The sequence below is a fragment of the Amphimedon queenslandica genome, unplaced genomic scaffold, assembly GCF_000090795.2.
Source record: "Amphimedon queenslandica unplaced genomic scaffold, v1.1 AMPQUscaffold_13521, whole genome shotgun sequence".
Lineage (NCBI taxonomy): Eukaryota > Metazoa > Porifera > Demospongiae > Haplosclerida > Niphatidae > Amphimedon > Amphimedon queenslandica.
Window position 1 is genome coordinate 323,667 of NW_003546243.1, and position 15,860 is coordinate 339,526.

The 15,860-nt window shown below is 34.2% G+C and overlaps 5 protein-coding genes across 7 annotated transcripts in view; 4 read left to right on the plus strand and 1 right to left on the minus strand.

Annotated features, from left to right (window-relative positions):
- The window catches only part of LOC100639970 (selenocysteine-specific elongation factor-like), a 23,712-nt gene continuing 7,852 nt past the window's right edge, over nt 1–15,860 (minus strand). The window contains exons 6-20 of the mRNA XM_020008024.1: nt 2,769–2,867; nt 2,619–2,705; nt 2,507–2,554; nt 2,284–2,424; nt 2,150–2,233; nt 1,993–2,086; nt 1,876–1,944; nt 1,698–1,828; nt 1,464–1,605; nt 1,279–1,337; nt 1,154–1,225; nt 1,012–1,105; nt 322–384; nt 204–266; nt 1–157 (exon numbers count right to left, since the gene is read on the minus strand). Coding sequence (XP_019863583.1) covers nt 39–157; nt 204–266; nt 322–384; nt 1,012–1,105; nt 1,154–1,225; nt 1,279–1,337; nt 1,464–1,605; nt 1,698–1,828; nt 1,876–1,944; nt 1,993–2,086; nt 2,150–2,233; nt 2,284–2,424; nt 2,507–2,554; nt 2,619–2,705; nt 2,769–2,867 — 1,365 coding nt within the window. The 3' untranslated portion in view covers nt 1–38. The remainder of the gene's footprint in view (nt 158–203; nt 267–321; nt 385–1,011; nt 1,106–1,153; nt 1,226–1,278; nt 1,338–1,463; nt 1,606–1,697; nt 1,829–1,875; nt 1,945–1,992; nt 2,087–2,149; nt 2,234–2,283; nt 2,425–2,506; nt 2,555–2,618; nt 2,706–2,768; nt 2,868–15,860) is intronic.
- LOC109592806 (uncharacterized) lies at nt 4,945–11,085 on the plus strand. 3 transcript variants are annotated; one of them, XR_002190619.1, is made up of 7 exons: nt 6,519–6,752; nt 6,798–7,397; nt 7,443–7,637; nt 7,686–7,805; nt 7,854–8,996; nt 9,871–9,958; nt 10,006–11,085. XR_002190619.1 is itself a non-coding variant. In XM_020008180.1 (6 exons), exons 1-6 carry the CDS (start codon nt 4,974–4,976, stop codon nt 10,036–10,038), a joined length of 1,626 nt encoding a protein of 541 aa, XP_019863739.1. In that variant the 5' UTR covers nt 4,945–4,973; the 3' UTR covers nt 10,039–11,085. The 3 variants fall into 3 exon arrangements, 2 of the variants coding, with proteins under 2 accessions (XP_019863739.1, XP_019863783.1); XM_020008180.1 differs by lacking the exons at nt 6,519–6,752; nt 6,798–7,397 and adding an exon at nt 4,945–4,989 and having other exon boundaries at nt 9,840–9,958; XM_020008224.1 differs by lacking the exon at nt 10,006–11,085 and having other exon boundaries at nt 9,871–9,959.
- LOC109593131 (uncharacterized) lies at nt 11,478–13,572 on the plus strand. The gene is made up of 4 exons (XM_020008370.1): nt 11,478–11,773; nt 12,049–12,207; nt 12,258–12,374; nt 12,430–13,572. Exons 1-4 carry the CDS (start codon nt 11,518–11,520, stop codon nt 13,434–13,436), a joined length of 1,539 nt encoding a protein of 512 aa, XP_019863929.1. The 5' UTR covers nt 11,478–11,517; the 3' UTR covers nt 13,437–13,572.
- On the plus strand, nt 13,750–15,140 carry LOC109593711 (uncharacterized). The gene is made up of 4 exons (XM_020008680.1): nt 13,750–13,786; nt 13,832–14,035; nt 14,078–14,149; nt 14,197–15,140. Exons 1-4 carry the CDS (start codon nt 13,765–13,767, stop codon nt 14,529–14,531), a joined length of 633 nt encoding a protein of 210 aa, XP_019864239.1. The 5' UTR covers nt 13,750–13,764; the 3' UTR covers nt 14,532–15,140.
- Nucleotides 15,490–15,860, plus strand: part of LOC109593381 (uncharacterized) — a 1,662-nt gene continuing 1,291 nt past the window's right edge. Inside the window, exons 1-2 of the mRNA XM_020008497.1 lie at nt 15,490–15,560; nt 15,611–15,826. Of these exons, the coding sequence (XP_019864056.1) occupies nt 15,524–15,560; nt 15,611–15,826 (253 nt within the window). The 5' untranslated portion in view covers nt 15,490–15,523. The remainder of the gene's footprint in view (nt 15,561–15,610; nt 15,827–15,860) is intronic.

The following is a 15,860-nucleotide window of genomic DNA, read 5'->3' on the forward strand; positions in this document are numbered from 1 at the left end:
ACACTCACAAAAACTGATTTTAAGTTAATTGGAATTCATTATTGTATCATTTTCTTTTCAGTATCAAATATGTAGCGTTTAAATTTGAGATATATCTTAACAGTTGATAGTCCGGACTCTGTAGAAGAAGCTCCTGATGGTGGAGGCTCTGTTGACCCTACATACATTGCACACATTACATATAACATGTCAATATAACTGACCTTTCCCTTTCTTTTTGTCTCCTCCAGTTTTCAAATGAAGTTTAGTTTCGTCTTTTAAACCATCTGCACGCATATATACATTAAGTATTACCAGTAAACACTGATAAACATCACTTACCTGGCATATTCAGTCTGAATTTCCCAGTAGTACCAAAAGCACCTTCAATCATACCTTCTTCGCCTAAATGAATGTCAAGGTTTTAAATTTTTGGGCAACTTTAAAATTCGTAAAAAATCTAATTTTGATTGGAATCAGCTCAAACTTGAAACATAACATAAAAACATGTATATGTATCAGAAAATATTATAAAAATGGAGAATTCTCTCCTAGTCATTTTTGCCAAAATTTGGTCTGAGACCATGTACTATAGTACAGGGACTTTGGCCTAATTTTTGAGAATTTTTAAAAATTTGTAAAAAATCTAATTTTGATCGGAATCAATTCAAACTTTCTACACAACATAAGTACATGTATATGCATCAGAAATTATTATTAAAATTCAGAATTCTCTCCTAGTCATTTTTGCCAAAATTTGGTCCGAGACCATGTACTATAGTACAGGGGCTTTGGCCAAATTTTTTAGAATTTTTAAAAATTTGTAAAAAATCTAATTTTGATTGAAATCAGCTCAAACTTGAAACACAACATAAGTACATGTATATGCATCAGAAAAAATTATAAAAATGGTGAATTTTGTCGTGGCCAATTTTCATGTACTATAACAGGGTCTTTTCTACATAATCTAATCCTAATCTATGACTGTTATGACCCCATATGTTATTCTATTTGAATGTTTAATATTATTACCAGTAGATAGAGTAACTTGAAGCCCTATGAATGACTGTATTTTCGTTTCTCTTTTAAACAGTCCCTTCCCAATAAGTGTTTTCTCATCTTGCATCTGAAAAATAATCAAAATACATTTAACAACAGAAATGCACTTACTTACCCTTTCCACCACACCTTCTCTTGATTTGATTTTAAATACTCTTAGCCTTGGGAGAATTGTCTGCTGATAGTCCTACAAAAATAACTGCAAAATAAGCAAGCATGAGATTGTCATGATTTCATTACCTTATCAGTGAAATGCTCGAGTAAATTGCCATAAAAAGCTAATCTACAAATATTGCTATGTGTAGAGGATTGTTAAGGAATTACACTGAGTTACACTGATAATCACTGCTTTTAATAAACAGACCATAAACATTACTGGTATATGGGCTCACTCGTGCAGAGTGTATAAGGTAAATAAAAGATATGAAGATCAACATCAAGTTTTGATGCAATAGCTACACAGTGAGGAGCTGCTATGACAGGTCTCTCAAACTCCACCAGAGCATACTGACCTCCTACAGAAGAAGGCTTTGATGCTGTTGCTGGACTCTGTACAGCACCATCTTCCTATAAAATAAATAACCTATTAATTGAAATACCACAAGCAATAATAGGATAATATTTTAATGTAGAATGTCTAAAATATTTTCCATTTTCACTTGATTTGATTCTAGCTCTTCTTGATAGGAATATTCTTGTCCATAGTTAAATGAAGGGCTGGCATCAGATGGTGAATCTGTTGATCCAAAGAATGTTGTTTTAGCCATTATAGTTTCATGACCAATAGTTACTACAGATTAAGTATCATGAGCAATCACAGAACAATAACTATCATACCGTGCAACTTAGAGCCAGTGAGACAAGAGAGCTTATGATAACGGACTTTAGTTACTTTAAATAGACCAGCTAAGGAGAGAGAGGAAAGGGTTTAGATTGAGATGAAACATTTTATACCAAAAATGGTAGGTAAAGCCCCAGGGCTGCAGACTAGGCACCTCTCAATTGATTTAGGATCAAACTGAGTGACACATATACCCACTCTATCACCCTATAATGATACAATATTAATATAAGAATAATATTATTCAGCTTATATAGCATCCTTTCTTACTTGAATAGCTCTCTCTACTGGCTGGTGAAACATTTGCATCGATTTGACCTTCTTAGTTAATTTCAGAGACGGGATTTCAACATTCTATAGATGAAGTTGTCATTTTGATATATTCATAGAGCCGAGCCACTCACATCATTGACATGAACTGATCCATTGAGTACAGTACCAGTCATTACTGTTCCTTGGCCTCTGATAGGGAAACAATGATCAACTGAGTATATCAGTGGTCCTTCAGCAGAACGATTGGGAACAAAAACTGATTCTGATAGAACCTGCAAATATATATATATATAGTAGCAATTATATAAAGTAGCCAATAGTACTATGCAATTTCAATAGTTTTGATATGCATACCTGTATAAGCTTTTCTATTCCAATAGGATCAACTTGACCATCAGTAGCCTACAAAATGGAGACAAACCAGCATGATACAATAACTCTGTTGTCTCTTTACATGCAGCTATACCTCACTTGGTTTAGCTGCAGCAACAGGAACTATCAGTGCTCCATTGAAACGTGTAGCCTCAAGTGTCTTACTGATCCTTTTACTGATCTATAATAACATAATAATAATGATAATAAAATAAACTTTACTGATGATTATAATTGTGCATACTTTTGATATCTGTGCATCTCTCTTTGATGACTCAAACAGGTCAATCTTGTTAAGAGCAACAATCATGTGATCACAAGTTATCTCACCAATAATCAAACACTAATATTGAAAACACATACTGTAAGGGCTAGAATAACAATAGATAGTAAGAATGATAAGTGATAGGAGTAGGTGTGTGCTGGGTATGAATAAAGGAATATAACAGCACAGTACAGCAATTCATTGGCAAAAAAAAGCAATAAAATGGCTGCAAGAGGTGAGCTCATTCAATGACTTATTCACATACTAATCTTTATTATAGGTACACAAACAATAAAGGGACTAAGACAACGTTATCATGAACTAAAAGACAAGGATTACGGCTCATGTGATGAATCAAAAGAAGAAGCAGTAAAAAGTAAAAAAAAGATCAAAAGACCACAATCAGCAATAGCCAGGCTCTATGAAACTGATGATACAGGTATTTAACCTCAATCATTAAAAATGTTAGTTATATAACTATTATGTTACAGACTTTTCTGGCCCAGAGCCACGCTCAACCACACCATCAGAAGTAGAAACAAGTTCAGAAAAACAGACGACAGACCCTGAAATTGAAATTGTTTTTGGAAATGAAGATCTTGAAAATGGTGAGAGAAATTAAACATAGATAATATTTTACATGGTTCCAGGTCAAAACCACACAACAGAAGAAGAAAAGGAAGAAGAAGAAGAGGAAGAACAAAAAGAGGAGGAAGAAGAAGAACAAGAAGAAGTAGTAGAAGATGAAGAAATTATTCACAATAAAACATTCAAGTGCTGTTTACCGTTTTGCAGTAAGAACATCACAAAAAATTGTAAGGCAACACTAGTTTTAACAATTAGTTCATTTGTTCATTTTTAATAGGCAGAAAGTGTTGTCTTGTAGGATTATCAGTAGTGTTGGTGCTTCTAATACTGGCCATTGCATTCCTTGCTGTTCTCATTACGTACCCTGAAATTACAGATAAGAGGGTCAACGATACATCAGTCTTCTCCATTCCACCACAAAGTGTCGTAGAGGTGGACTTAAAAAAATATAAAATCAGCACACTGAAAGAGCATACACTTAACATTAGCCTGATGCATAATGAGAAGGCTGATGAATACAATGGTGATATAGATCTAACCATTTGCAGATATAAAACATCTTGCTCTCCTCGATCAATAAACATACCCCAAAACGTAATGTCCTTCACAAGACAATGGTCAAAGACAACCAAACCGATTGGCACCATCACCATAAAGGAAGAGGGAGGATATGGGTATGTATCTTGGACCTGGGGCAATCTCACTCACCCTCCAAAACCAGACTGTGAACAACAAGACAACAGGAGCTATTATAATAGCACAGTTATTGATGTGATGTTAGAAATATACCAGCCACATCAAGAGACTTTCATGAACAATGAGGATCTTATAGTAATAACGTTCTGCAAAGTACACGAGGTCTCAATTAATATCAGTGAATGTCAGCCGTCTCCAATAACTCAATACACACCAATACACACTGACAATATAGAAGAAGATTCAATCGTGCTAAAATTTAGTAATATAGTTTATGAAATGTTTGACCGATCCAAACTATATGTAAATACTCTTCACCTCACTGGTACTCCAGAAGAATATCAAGGAGTTGATCTGGTAGTGACGTCCCAGTCAAACATTGAAGTACTAATACTAGTCATTGTTGGGCTGTGTCTAGCTGTACTGCTATTAGCTATCACAATTATAATAATAGTGTGTCTCTGCTGCTGCTGTAAAGAAAAAGAATGACTGCATATTAAATGTGAATATTATGAAAGATAATTTATTTTTTAATTATTAATTTATAAATAAATACAAACACAAGCAAATCTTAGAGGTCATACTTCTGTTTCACAACAGAATTTATGCTATTGCCCTATTTAAAAATTAAGCTTGTACTATCAGAGCAGAAAATAATATCTTCTCTTTGGTGCTATAATAATTATAGCCGTATATTCTATGCTGCTAAGTTGAAATAAGCTAATCTTGCAACAATCATTTGATGGAAAGTTATCTTTACAATATCAAACACTAAAATAAATTACAACTTATCAAGAAACACTACAATGACAATATAATAACTGTAGGTAGTGACAGAAGTGATAGTAAAGGTGAATAATAGTATAGCACAGCAATAGATCGTTAGAGAAAAACAGTAAAATGGCTGAAGGAAGAGGTAAGCTAATTTAATGATTTAGTCATTCCCAAACTTTATCTATACTGTAGGTACACTAACAGCAAAGGGACATGGATACCAGCAAATTTATGATGCTGGTGATTCATCAGACAGCAGCAGTTGCCTAACAAGACATTCATATTCACCTTTTAGCAAAACTCCAGTCCGAAATATTATGAGTCCTAATGAAAACCTTTTATCATCATCTCATGAAATCAGGGAAGAAGAGCTGCAGCCAGAAGGTACAATAATAGTATATAGTCTGATCATAATACTGTTACTTAAAGATAATGTACACGTTCCTGCTCCTGCTCTCAGAAGTGGTATTGTAAGACTGGAAGAAAATGAAGAGTATCCAATCAAAAGACACTGCTTCCGTGACTGCACTAAAACAATCTTTAGAAACCGTAAGTTACAACAGCGAAAGAAAAGAGTTAAATACTTTTTTACTTTAGGAAAGAAATGTGCCATTGTTCCTTTTATTTTAGCTTTCATTTTTATGGTAATCTTTATTGTGTGCATACTACGCATCACAGAAATGTATTGGTACTATTACTTTGGTGATGGTGATAATAATACTTTGTTCATTCCTGTTGGAAGTGTGGTAGATGTGAATCTTACAAGTCTAAACATCAGTACAAAGCACATAAACAAGCTCAAAGTCACAGTGCCTGATAAAAGCAGTCCTGTACGAGTTACCACAGCTCAGGAAGAGCATCAAATCTCTCTTCCATTGAACATGGATATTACTTTGAACTATGAGAACAGTAGATGTAAATCATTGCTACGTTATTGGAAGTCTCGTCACTCTCGTGAACATGTAACAGGTGACATAACAATTTTTGAAGGACAAGTAAATATAAGCTACAAATGGGGCAACATAACAAATCTCCCGGATGAAAATTGCAATGATCACAGTAGTGAAACTATTACTAGTACATTTGACATATCAAAATGTTTTGATGACAACGACCAAGGAAATGACAAAAATATTATTTGCATACAATTATGCCTAAGTGAAGGAGCTACTAAAGCTATTGTTGGTGTTAACATTACTGAAACATATGCTATACCAAACAAGACATCATACAAAAGTATCTACAATGATGATACAGACAACCAGAACTCGGTAGTTCTTCAGCTTCCAAGTCTTCTGTCAGAGCTACATAATCCATCTAAGCTATACATCAATACTCACTATAAAAATACCATTGATAGCTACAATGAATTGAATCAAACAATTAAACTGGAACTTGAGCCTCAGTCAAAGGAAAATGCTATGGAGGTAATAGAAACAGTTGCATTAGTAATAACTGCTATCCTGTCACTCCTTCTATCCCTCATGATGTTTGGAATTGGGATCCGTTGCTGCTGCTGCCATATTAAAACAGGTTTTTGTGCTTTGGGACTATTCTATGAAGAATAATAACTTAATTTGTAACTTTAGAGTTTTTGGTGTAATGCATTTAATTAGACTATTAATTAATTGGTATTATTTTGTTTTTATTTTAGTTTGGAATTTCAATTCCTACAATTATAATCACTTTAAAGTAAGTAATGAATGCAGAGGTCATATTTCTGTATCACTTAAGAATTCATGCTTTATTGTCCAACTCACAATATGCAGCCCATAATGTAGTGAATTCATTGCCACCTTATATGGATAAAATTATCCTAAAATATTGTCAAATAATTCATGATAACCATATACAGAATGAATCAAGCATCAAAAATAACAAAGATGGCTGGTAGATCCCCAAATGGTAATGGGTTTGAATAATAGCATTGATAATGTTTAGTATACTTAGATTTGCTATCATCAAGTGAGAAACAACCTCTTTGCCAAGCTAATGAGAGTTCATCAGGAAGCAGTTATTACTCAGCAATACAGCCAGCAATACAGTTTGAAAGTGATAGTTCACATTCACCTGGAACAATCTTGTTAAGAGCAACAATCATGTGATCACAAGTTATCTAAACACTAATAATGAAAACACATAACAGTAGATGGTGAGAATGATACAAGATAGGAGTACACAGCCAAGAATTATCATCTCTGATACAGGCCACTACCCAAAATCAGTGATTCAAGCCTGATGTCTATTTTGATACAGCCCTGACTGGCATCAATGTTAAACCATTTCTGTTGCTCTGGCTAAACCAAGGCTGTCCTCCAGCATGGTTGTATCATGGATGATTATCATGATTGTATCATACTAGACTCATTGCTTTGCAGGCTGCCCAAAATCCATGATACAGGAATGTATCAGCTGGTCATGATTGATATCAGTCATGATTCAAATTAAAATTCTTGGCTGTGTAGGAGTGTACTAGTTATGCATAAGGGAAGACAACACAAAACAGCAATTTATTGGCAAAGAAAAACAATAAAATGGCTGAAGGAAGAGGTGAGTTCATTTAATGACTTAAACATAAACAAAATTCTATTATAGGCAGTACACAAACAGTAAAAGGAAAAAGGTACCAAGAGCTCTCTTCTTCAGAAAAAAAATCTGATAGGGGTGAATCATCAGATGGTAGCCGTTGCTCAACACAAAACGCAGTGTCAATTAGTGGTAAATATGTTAAAAGCATTACCACTCCCAATGAAAACAGGATGGAGGATGATGATAATGATCAGGAGCAAAGTATATAATGTTATACGTGTTTATTTTTGATGTAATTATTGCTTAAAGATGATGAACACGTTCCTGCTCCTGCTACCAGAAGTAATATTGTAAGACTGGAAGAAAATGAAGAGTATCCAATCAAAAGACACTGCTTCCGTGACTGCACTAAAACAATATTTAGAAATCGTAAGTTAAAACAATGAAAGAAAATAGTTGAATACTTTTTTACTTTAGAAAAAAGATGTGCCATTGTTCCTTTTGTTTTAGCTTTCGTTTTTATGGTAATCTTTATTGTGTGCATATTACGTATCACAGAAATGTATTTGTACTACCACTTTGGTGATGGTGATAATAATACTAAGGAATTGTTTATTCCTGCTGGAAGTGTGGTAGATGTAAATCTTACAAGTCTGAACATCAATGCAAAACACATAAACAAGCTCAAAGTCACAGTGCCTGATAAAAGCAGTCCTGTACGAGTTACCACAGCTCAAGAAGACCATCAAATCTCTCTCCCATTCAACATTAATATTACTTTGAACTATGAGACCGGTAGATATAGAGCAATAACACGCTACTGGAAGTCTCGTGAACATATAACAGGTGACATAACGTTCCTTGGTTTTGAACGCCCTAGATATTTACGTAATTGCTATAAATGGGGCAACATAACAAATCCTCCATATTGCACCTGTGATGATGGCAGCGGTAGTATTAACAAAACATTTAACATATCAGCATGTTTCAGTGATGATGACAGAGGAAATGACAAACATATTATTTATATACGATTCTGTTTAGTTGAATCTGATGACGCTAATATTGTTATTAACATTACTGAAACATATGTTATACCAAACAAGATGTCATACAAAAGTATCCATAATGATGATACAGACAACCAGAACTCGGCAGTTCTTCAGTTTCCAAGTCTTCTGTCAGAGCTATGTAATCCATCAAAGCTATACGTCAATACTCACTATAAAAATACCAATGATGACTGCAGTGAAATGATTAAACTGGAACTTAAACCTGATGCTATGGAGATAATGGAAACAGTTGCATTAGTAATAACTGCTATTCTGTCACTCCTTCTATCCCTCATGATGTTTGGAATTGGGATCCGTTGCTGCTGCTGCTGCCATATTAAAACAGGTTTTTGTGCTTTGGGACTATTCTATGAAGAACCTGAGAGACAAGTCAGACAACCTCTTTGCCAATCAGATGGGAGTTCATCAGAAGGTGGTTATGGCTCAATAAGAGAGGAAACACCTGAAGATTTACTACGAAACTCATGGTCACCTGAAGGCACACCTGTCAGTAGCATCACTGCTCCAAATGAAAACAATGAAGAAGAAGAAAATGCTATACAGCAAGGTAATCAGGAGCAAAGTATAATGATGTTATACATGTTTGTTTTTTACGACTAGGGGGCGAATCCCCCAGGTCGTTCCTATGATTGATTTCACCCACGTGCGATGTTTGTATATTTTGTATGCCCACACTTACATTTCTTCTATACACCTTGTATTGAAGAAATACTGTATAGTGAAAAATCAAAAGTTTCAAAATTTCACCCAAAAATCTACCGTATAGTGGGTAATTTTCATGGCTCTTTATTTTCATGGTTTTGGGGCTTCCCACAAAATTTAAACCAACAAAATCATTGAAGTGCCATCCCCTTACAGGCTATGTAATTGTAAACTGTCAACCATGAAAATTAAACCAAGAATTGCCCCATAGGAGCAAACCATGAAATATTAGACCCATGAAAATAACCCACTATATGGTATTTTGTGGTTTTAATTTTTGTGATTTTCTGCCTTTTGGCTATGTTGAACCATATTAATTCAATTTTTGCAGATTTAATTTTCATAAATTTGGAATAAATTGTAGATTTTGAGCCACAAAAGATTTTTAGCTACATGGTAACAAAACTAATTATGCCTTAGCAACCACCTGCCCATGCTCTTTACATAAAGTGAGTATGGCTACGGCAAATGAAATGGCGGATTACACATGGGGCAAAGTTATGAGCTTTATAACAGCAAGAGAACACAGAGATACTGTCTAAATTAAGACTTCTCTAGAAGCATTGAAAGGTGGAGAGAACCTCCATAAGTCTTATAATAAGAACCCAGCTGTACATGCAAGGTGGTGAAAACAATTATAGGAATATTTTTACACTGTTACGTTTGTTGATATAATTATTGCTTAAAGATGATGAACATGTTCCTGCTCCTGCTGCCAGATGCAATATTGTAAGACTGGAAGAAAATGAAGAATATCCAATCAAAGACACTGTTTCCGTGACTGCACTAAAAAAATATTTAGGAACCGTAAGTTACAACAATTAAAGAAAATAGTTGAATACTTTCTAATTTAGGAAAAAAATGTGCCATTGTTCCTTTTATTTTAGCTTTGGTTTTTATGGTAATCTTCATTGTGTGCATATTACGTATCACAGAAATGTATTGGTACTATCACTTTGGTGACAATACTGAGGAATTATTCATTCCTGTTGGAAGTGTGGTAGATGTGAATCTTACAAGTCTAAACATCAGTGCAAAGCATGCAAACAAGCTCAAAGTCACAGTGCCTGATAAAAGCAGTCCTGTACGAGTTACCACAGCTCGTGAAGACCATCAAATCTCTTTCCCATTGAACATTAACTTTATTTTGAACTTTGAGAAGAGTTGTACAGCAATAATACGTTATTGGAAGTCTCATAAACATATATCAGGTGACATAATACTTACTCTGGATTATCAAACCCCTGGTGTACATATTTGCTATCAGTGGGGCAGCATAACAAATCCTCCATCATATGGCACATGTTGTGATGATTGTATTCATATAGATAACACGAATACACTTAACATATCAAATTATTTCAATGATGATGATAGAGGAAATGACAAACATATTATTTATATACAATTCTGTTTAGATATGTTGAGAAGAGAATTTGATCAAGCTACCATTTTTATTAACATTACTGAAACATATGCTATACCAAACAAGACATCATACAAAAGTATTTATAATGATGATACAGACAACCAGAACTCGGCAGTTCTTCAGTTTCAGAGTCTTCTTTTAGGGCCCTCCAAACCATTATTATACGTCAATACTCACTATAGAAATACCAATGATGACTGCAGTGAAATGATTAAACTGGAAATCCAGCCTGATGTGGAGATAATAGAAACAGTTGCATTAGTAATAACTGCTATCCTGTCACTCCTTCTATCCCTCATGATGTTTGGAATTGGGATCCGTTGCTGCTGCTGCCATATTAAAACAGGTTTTTGTGCTTTAGGACTATTCTATGAAGAACAATAAGAATTTTTGGTCTAATTACATTATTGAGTGATTGTATCAAACTCTTGATTGTATTTAATGCTATTATTATGCACTCTTGCTTTTAAACTGTTTGAATTGCTACAATTATAATGATTTTGAATTTTTTAAGTATCAGCATACACTGTGCAAATACAAATCAATGGAACCATGCAACAGCAGGTATAATGCTTTTAAAAACATCACAAAAATAATAAACAAAAAGTATGAAATATGAATAACGTTAATTTATAGTAACAGGAACTATGCTTTAGTCCATGAATAAATAACAGAACTATATATGGGTGAGAATATAGTCATGTGAATTAATGCATGGCTACATAAACTTGAAGGTAGAATTAAAAGCCTCACAATGGCAGAGGCATGAATGCAGTCATAATTTATTTCTGTTACAAAGCAGTTCTGTTTAAATAAATTCATGATATGCAGCTTACAATGCAGTGTATAGTTACAACTACCTAATATGGATATGAGTCAACTACTAAATATCACACCCCAATATCTATTCAAAGGCTAAAGGTGGAATTAAGGCCTAATGGCAAATCTAACATCAAATGAGTCATCAAGCAATGACACTGAACTTAGTGAGAGAGACTATTTAATAAGAGGAAGAGGTCGGGGAATGCGAAGTAATGGAGGACGAAGAGCAGCTGGATTTGGGAGAAGTCATGCTTATGAGAGAAGCCTTGGAAGAGGTCGGGGAATAGGAGGCAATGAAGCACAAAGAGCAGCTGGATTTAGGAGAGGTCATTCTTATGAGAGAACCCATGGAAGAGAAAGTATATCACCAGGTTAAAAAAACAGACGTACTGACATTAAACTTCACCTCACCAGCAGTAAAAGTTATCATTTGCTGGACTTTTACATATAAAATATTAGACAAAAATGTCTCTTTAATATAACAGCCATATCTGCACTTAAAATATATTATCACAAACAATGTCAAAAATTCATAACATAAATAGAATGATAGCCAAGCATAAAAAGAAAAAGAACAAAAATGGCAAGTAGCTCTAATTTTGCTATTGATAGCATTAATAATTATGTACATAATATACTTACATAGATTTTGGCCCAAGAGAAAGACTACTCGAGGAACAGTCTGAAAGCGACAACGGCCCAATACAAAAGTCACCAACTCAGTTGCCTAGAATCACACCTGTCAGGAACATTATCTCTCCAAAAGTTCCCAATTATGATAAAAATGAAGATGATGAGACACAAAGTATGCAACGTATAATACATGCTTATTTTTGATATAATTATTGCTTAAAGATGACAGACAGAATCCTACTCCTACTGCCAGATGTAATAATGTAAGGCTCAAAGAAAATGAATATCCAATCAGAAGACACTGTTTCCATGACTGCACTAAAAAAATCTTTAGAAATAGTAAGTTACAACAATAAAAGAAAATAGCCATCTAATTAAATACTTTTTACTTTAGGAAAGAAATGTGCCATTATTCCTTTAGTTTTAGCTTTCGTTTTTATGGTAATCTTTATTGTGTGCATATTACGTATCACAGAAATGTATTGGTACTATCACTTTGGTGATGGTGATAATAATACTAAGGAATTGTTCATTCCTGTTGAAAGTGTGGTAGATGTGGATCTTACAAGTCTAAACATTAGTACAATACACGATAACAAACTCAATGTCACTATTTTCAATAAAAGCAGCCTTGTACGAATTGCCATAGGTCATGATGGTCAACAAATTTCTCTGCCATTGAAGACTAATATTACTTTGGGGAAAGGTCAAAGTAAATCAATACTACGCTACTGGAAGTCTCATGACAATGTAGCAGGTACTATAAAACTTCTAAATTATGAACACCATATAACTATTGGCTATAAATGGGGAAACATGACACATCCACCGCATGGAAATTGCAGTGATCACAGTAATGAATTGAGTGGTACCAGTAATATATTTGACATATCAAAATGTTTCCTTGACAGTGACAGAGGAAACAACCAAAATATCATACACATGCACATCTGCCATAATGAAAAAGAAGAAGTAGATGTTGAAACAATTCAAACAGCTATCATTGATATTGATATTACTGAATCGTATGTCCTGCCAAACAAAGAGTCATACAAAAGTATCTATAATGATGATACAGTCAATCAGAACTCAGCAGTTCTTCAGTTTCCAAGTCTACTGTCAGAGCTACAACATCCATCCAGTGTGTACATCAATACTTTCTACCCAAACACCAATGGTGAAGACGACAATGAAATGAATTTGAATGAAGTAATTAAACTGGACCTTAAGCCTCAAGCAAGTGAAGATGATATGGAGATAATAGAAACAGTTGCATTAGTAATAACTGCTATCCTGTCACTCCTTCTATCCCTCATGATGTTTGGAATTGGGATCCGTTGCTGCTGCTGCCATATTAAAACAGGTTTTTATGCTTTGGGACTATTCTATGAAGAACAATAACTTAACTTGTAGTCTTAGAGTTTTTGGAGTAATGCATTTAATTAGACTATTAATTAATTGGGATTATTTTGTAGTCTTAGTTTGTTTTTATTTTAGTTTGGAATTCAATTCCTACAATTATAATCACTTTAAAGTATGTACTGAATGCAGAGGTCATATTTCTGTATGACTAAAGAATTCATGCTTTATTGTCCAACTCACAATATACAGCCCATTATGCAGTGGATTCATTGCCACCTTATATGGATAAAATTAATCATCTTAAAATATTGTCAAATAATTCATGATAACCATGTACAGAATGAATCAAGCATCAAAAATAACAAAGATGGCTAGTAGATCCCCCAATGGTAATGGGTTTAAATAATAGCATCCATAATGTTTAATGTACCTAGAATTGCTGTCATCAAGTGAGAAACAACCTCTTTGCCAAGCTAATGGGAGTTCATCAGGAAGCAGTTATTACTCAGCAATACAACCAGCAATACAATCTCAAAGTGATAGTTCACATTCACCTGGAACATCAGTATCACCTGGGGGATCATCACGATCTGGCGGTTCATCTATCATCAGCAACCGTTCACATAATTCTCAACAAAGTAAGATATAATTATTGCTAAAAGATGCTCTGTACACCATAGGACTAGGAAATGGAGAATATCCAATCAGAAGACACTGTTTCCGTGACTGTAGTGAAAAAATCTTTAGAAATAGTAAGTTACAAAAAAGAAAGAAAATAGCTTAATATTTCATTCCTTAGGAAAAAAATGTGTGATTATTTCTTTCACTTTAGCTTTCATTTTTATGGCAATCTTTATTGTGTGCATATTGCGCATCACAGAAATGTACTATCAGTTTGGTGAAGGTGACAACAATACAAAGGAATTGTTCATTCCTGTAGAAAGTGTGGTAGAGGTGAACTTTACAAGTTTAAACATTAGTACAAAACATGCAAACAAGCTCAATGTCACTGCTCTTAATAAAAACAGCCTTATACAAGTTAGTATGGACCACGCTGGTCATCGAATTCCTCTTCTACTGAACACTAATATTACTTTGGAGAAAGGTCAAAGCAAATCATTGCTGCGTTATTGAAAGTCTTGTGAACATATAACAGGTAGGATTACACTTTTGAATGATGAACACCCTATAACTATTGGCTATAAATGGGGTAACATAACAGATCCTCCATATGGTAACTGCTATGATCACAGTAGTGAATTGAATAGTACCAGCAATACATTTAGCATATCAAAATGTTTTGATGACGATGACAGAGGAAATGTCATACACATACACTTCTGCTATGATGAAAGAGACGATGCTGAAGCAATCTCAAAAGCTATCATTGCTATTAACATTACTGAATCATATGTTCTGCCAAACAAGAAATCATATAAATATATCTACAACAATGATATAAACAACCAGAACTCGGCAGTTCTGAAGTTTCCAAGTCTTCTGTCAGAGCTACGTAATCCATCCAAAATGTACATCAATACTTTCTACCCAAATACCAATGATGAAGACTACAATGAAATGATTAAACTGACAATCCAGCCTCAGTCAAGTGAAGATGATATGGAGATAATAGAAACAGTTGCATTAGTAATAACTGCTATCCTGTCACTCCTTCTATCCCTCATGATGTTTGGAATTGGGATCCGCTGCTGCTGCCCATATTAATTTAAAACAGAATTTTGTGCTTTGAAACTATTCTATGAAGAACAATTTTAACTTTGAACTTTAGAGTTTTTGGTTTAATGCATAGACTATTAATTAATTGGTAATTTGTACTTGTATTTCTATTTTTGTTTGGAATTTGAACAACTATATATAATCACTTTTAAGTAAGTAATGAATGCAGAGGTCATATTTCTGTATCACTAAAAAAATTGTGCTTTATTGTCTAACTCCCAATATGCAGCCCATGATGTAGTGGATTCATTGCCACCTTATATGGATGTGAGTAAATTTATAAATAACACCCTCAGCATATAATTATGCAAAAGAGTAAGAATGCCAAACAATAGTTCATGATGACTGATGACTATATATGGAATGACAGCAAAGCATAAGCAACAAGGATGGGAAACAAAGAGAGTAGATCTGCTGCTACTAGAGGTAATCAATTAGTTTGAATAATATCGATTGACAATGTTTAATAAACTTAGATTTTTTCTCATCAATTGATCCTGAGAGACAAGCCAGACAACCTCTTTGCCAATCAGATGGGAATTCATCAGAAGGCAGTTATAGTTCAGTAAAGGAGGAAACGCCCGAAGATTTACTACGAAACTCATGGTCACCTGAAGGCACACCTGTCAGTAGCATCACTGCTTTAAATGAAAACAATGAAGAAGAAAATGACGATGATGATCAGGAGCAAAGTATATAATGTTATACCTGTTTATTTTTGATGTA

Excerpts from the sequence above, each read along its gene's own strand:
- LOC109593131 (XM_020008370.1), top strand. The coding sequence starts at position 11,518 with ATGGCAAATCTAACATCAAATGAGTCATCAAGCAATGACACTGAACTT. Across the intron at positions 12,208-12,257 it reads TGAAGATGATGAGACACAAA|ATGACAGACAGAATCCTACT; the intron begins GTATGCAACGTA and ends TATTGCTTAAAG. Across the intron at positions 12,375-12,429 it reads TAAAAAAATCTTTAGAAATA|GAAAGAAATGTGCCATTATT; the intron begins GTAAGTTACAAC and ends TTTTTACTTTAG.
- LOC109592806 (XM_020008180.1), top strand. Across the intron at positions 7,638-7,685 it reads TGATAATGATCAGGAGCAAA|ATGATGAACACGTTCCTGCT; the intron begins GTATATAATGTT and ends TATTGCTTAAAG. Across the intron at positions 8,997-9,839 it reads AGAAAATGCTATACAGCAAG|ATGATGAACATGTTCCTGCT; the intron begins GTAATCAGGAGC and ends TATTGCTTAAAG.
- LOC109593711 (XM_020008680.1), top strand. The coding sequence starts at position 13,765 with ATGGCTAGTAGATCCCCCAATG. Across the intron at positions 13,787-13,831 it reads GGCTAGTAGATCCCCCAATG|AATTGCTGTCATCAAGTGAG; the intron begins GTAATGGGTTTA and ends TAATGTACCTAG. Across the intron at positions 14,036-14,077 it reads TTCACATAATTCTCAACAAA|GACTAGGAAATGGAGAATAT; the intron begins GTAAGATATAAT and ends TGTACACCATAG.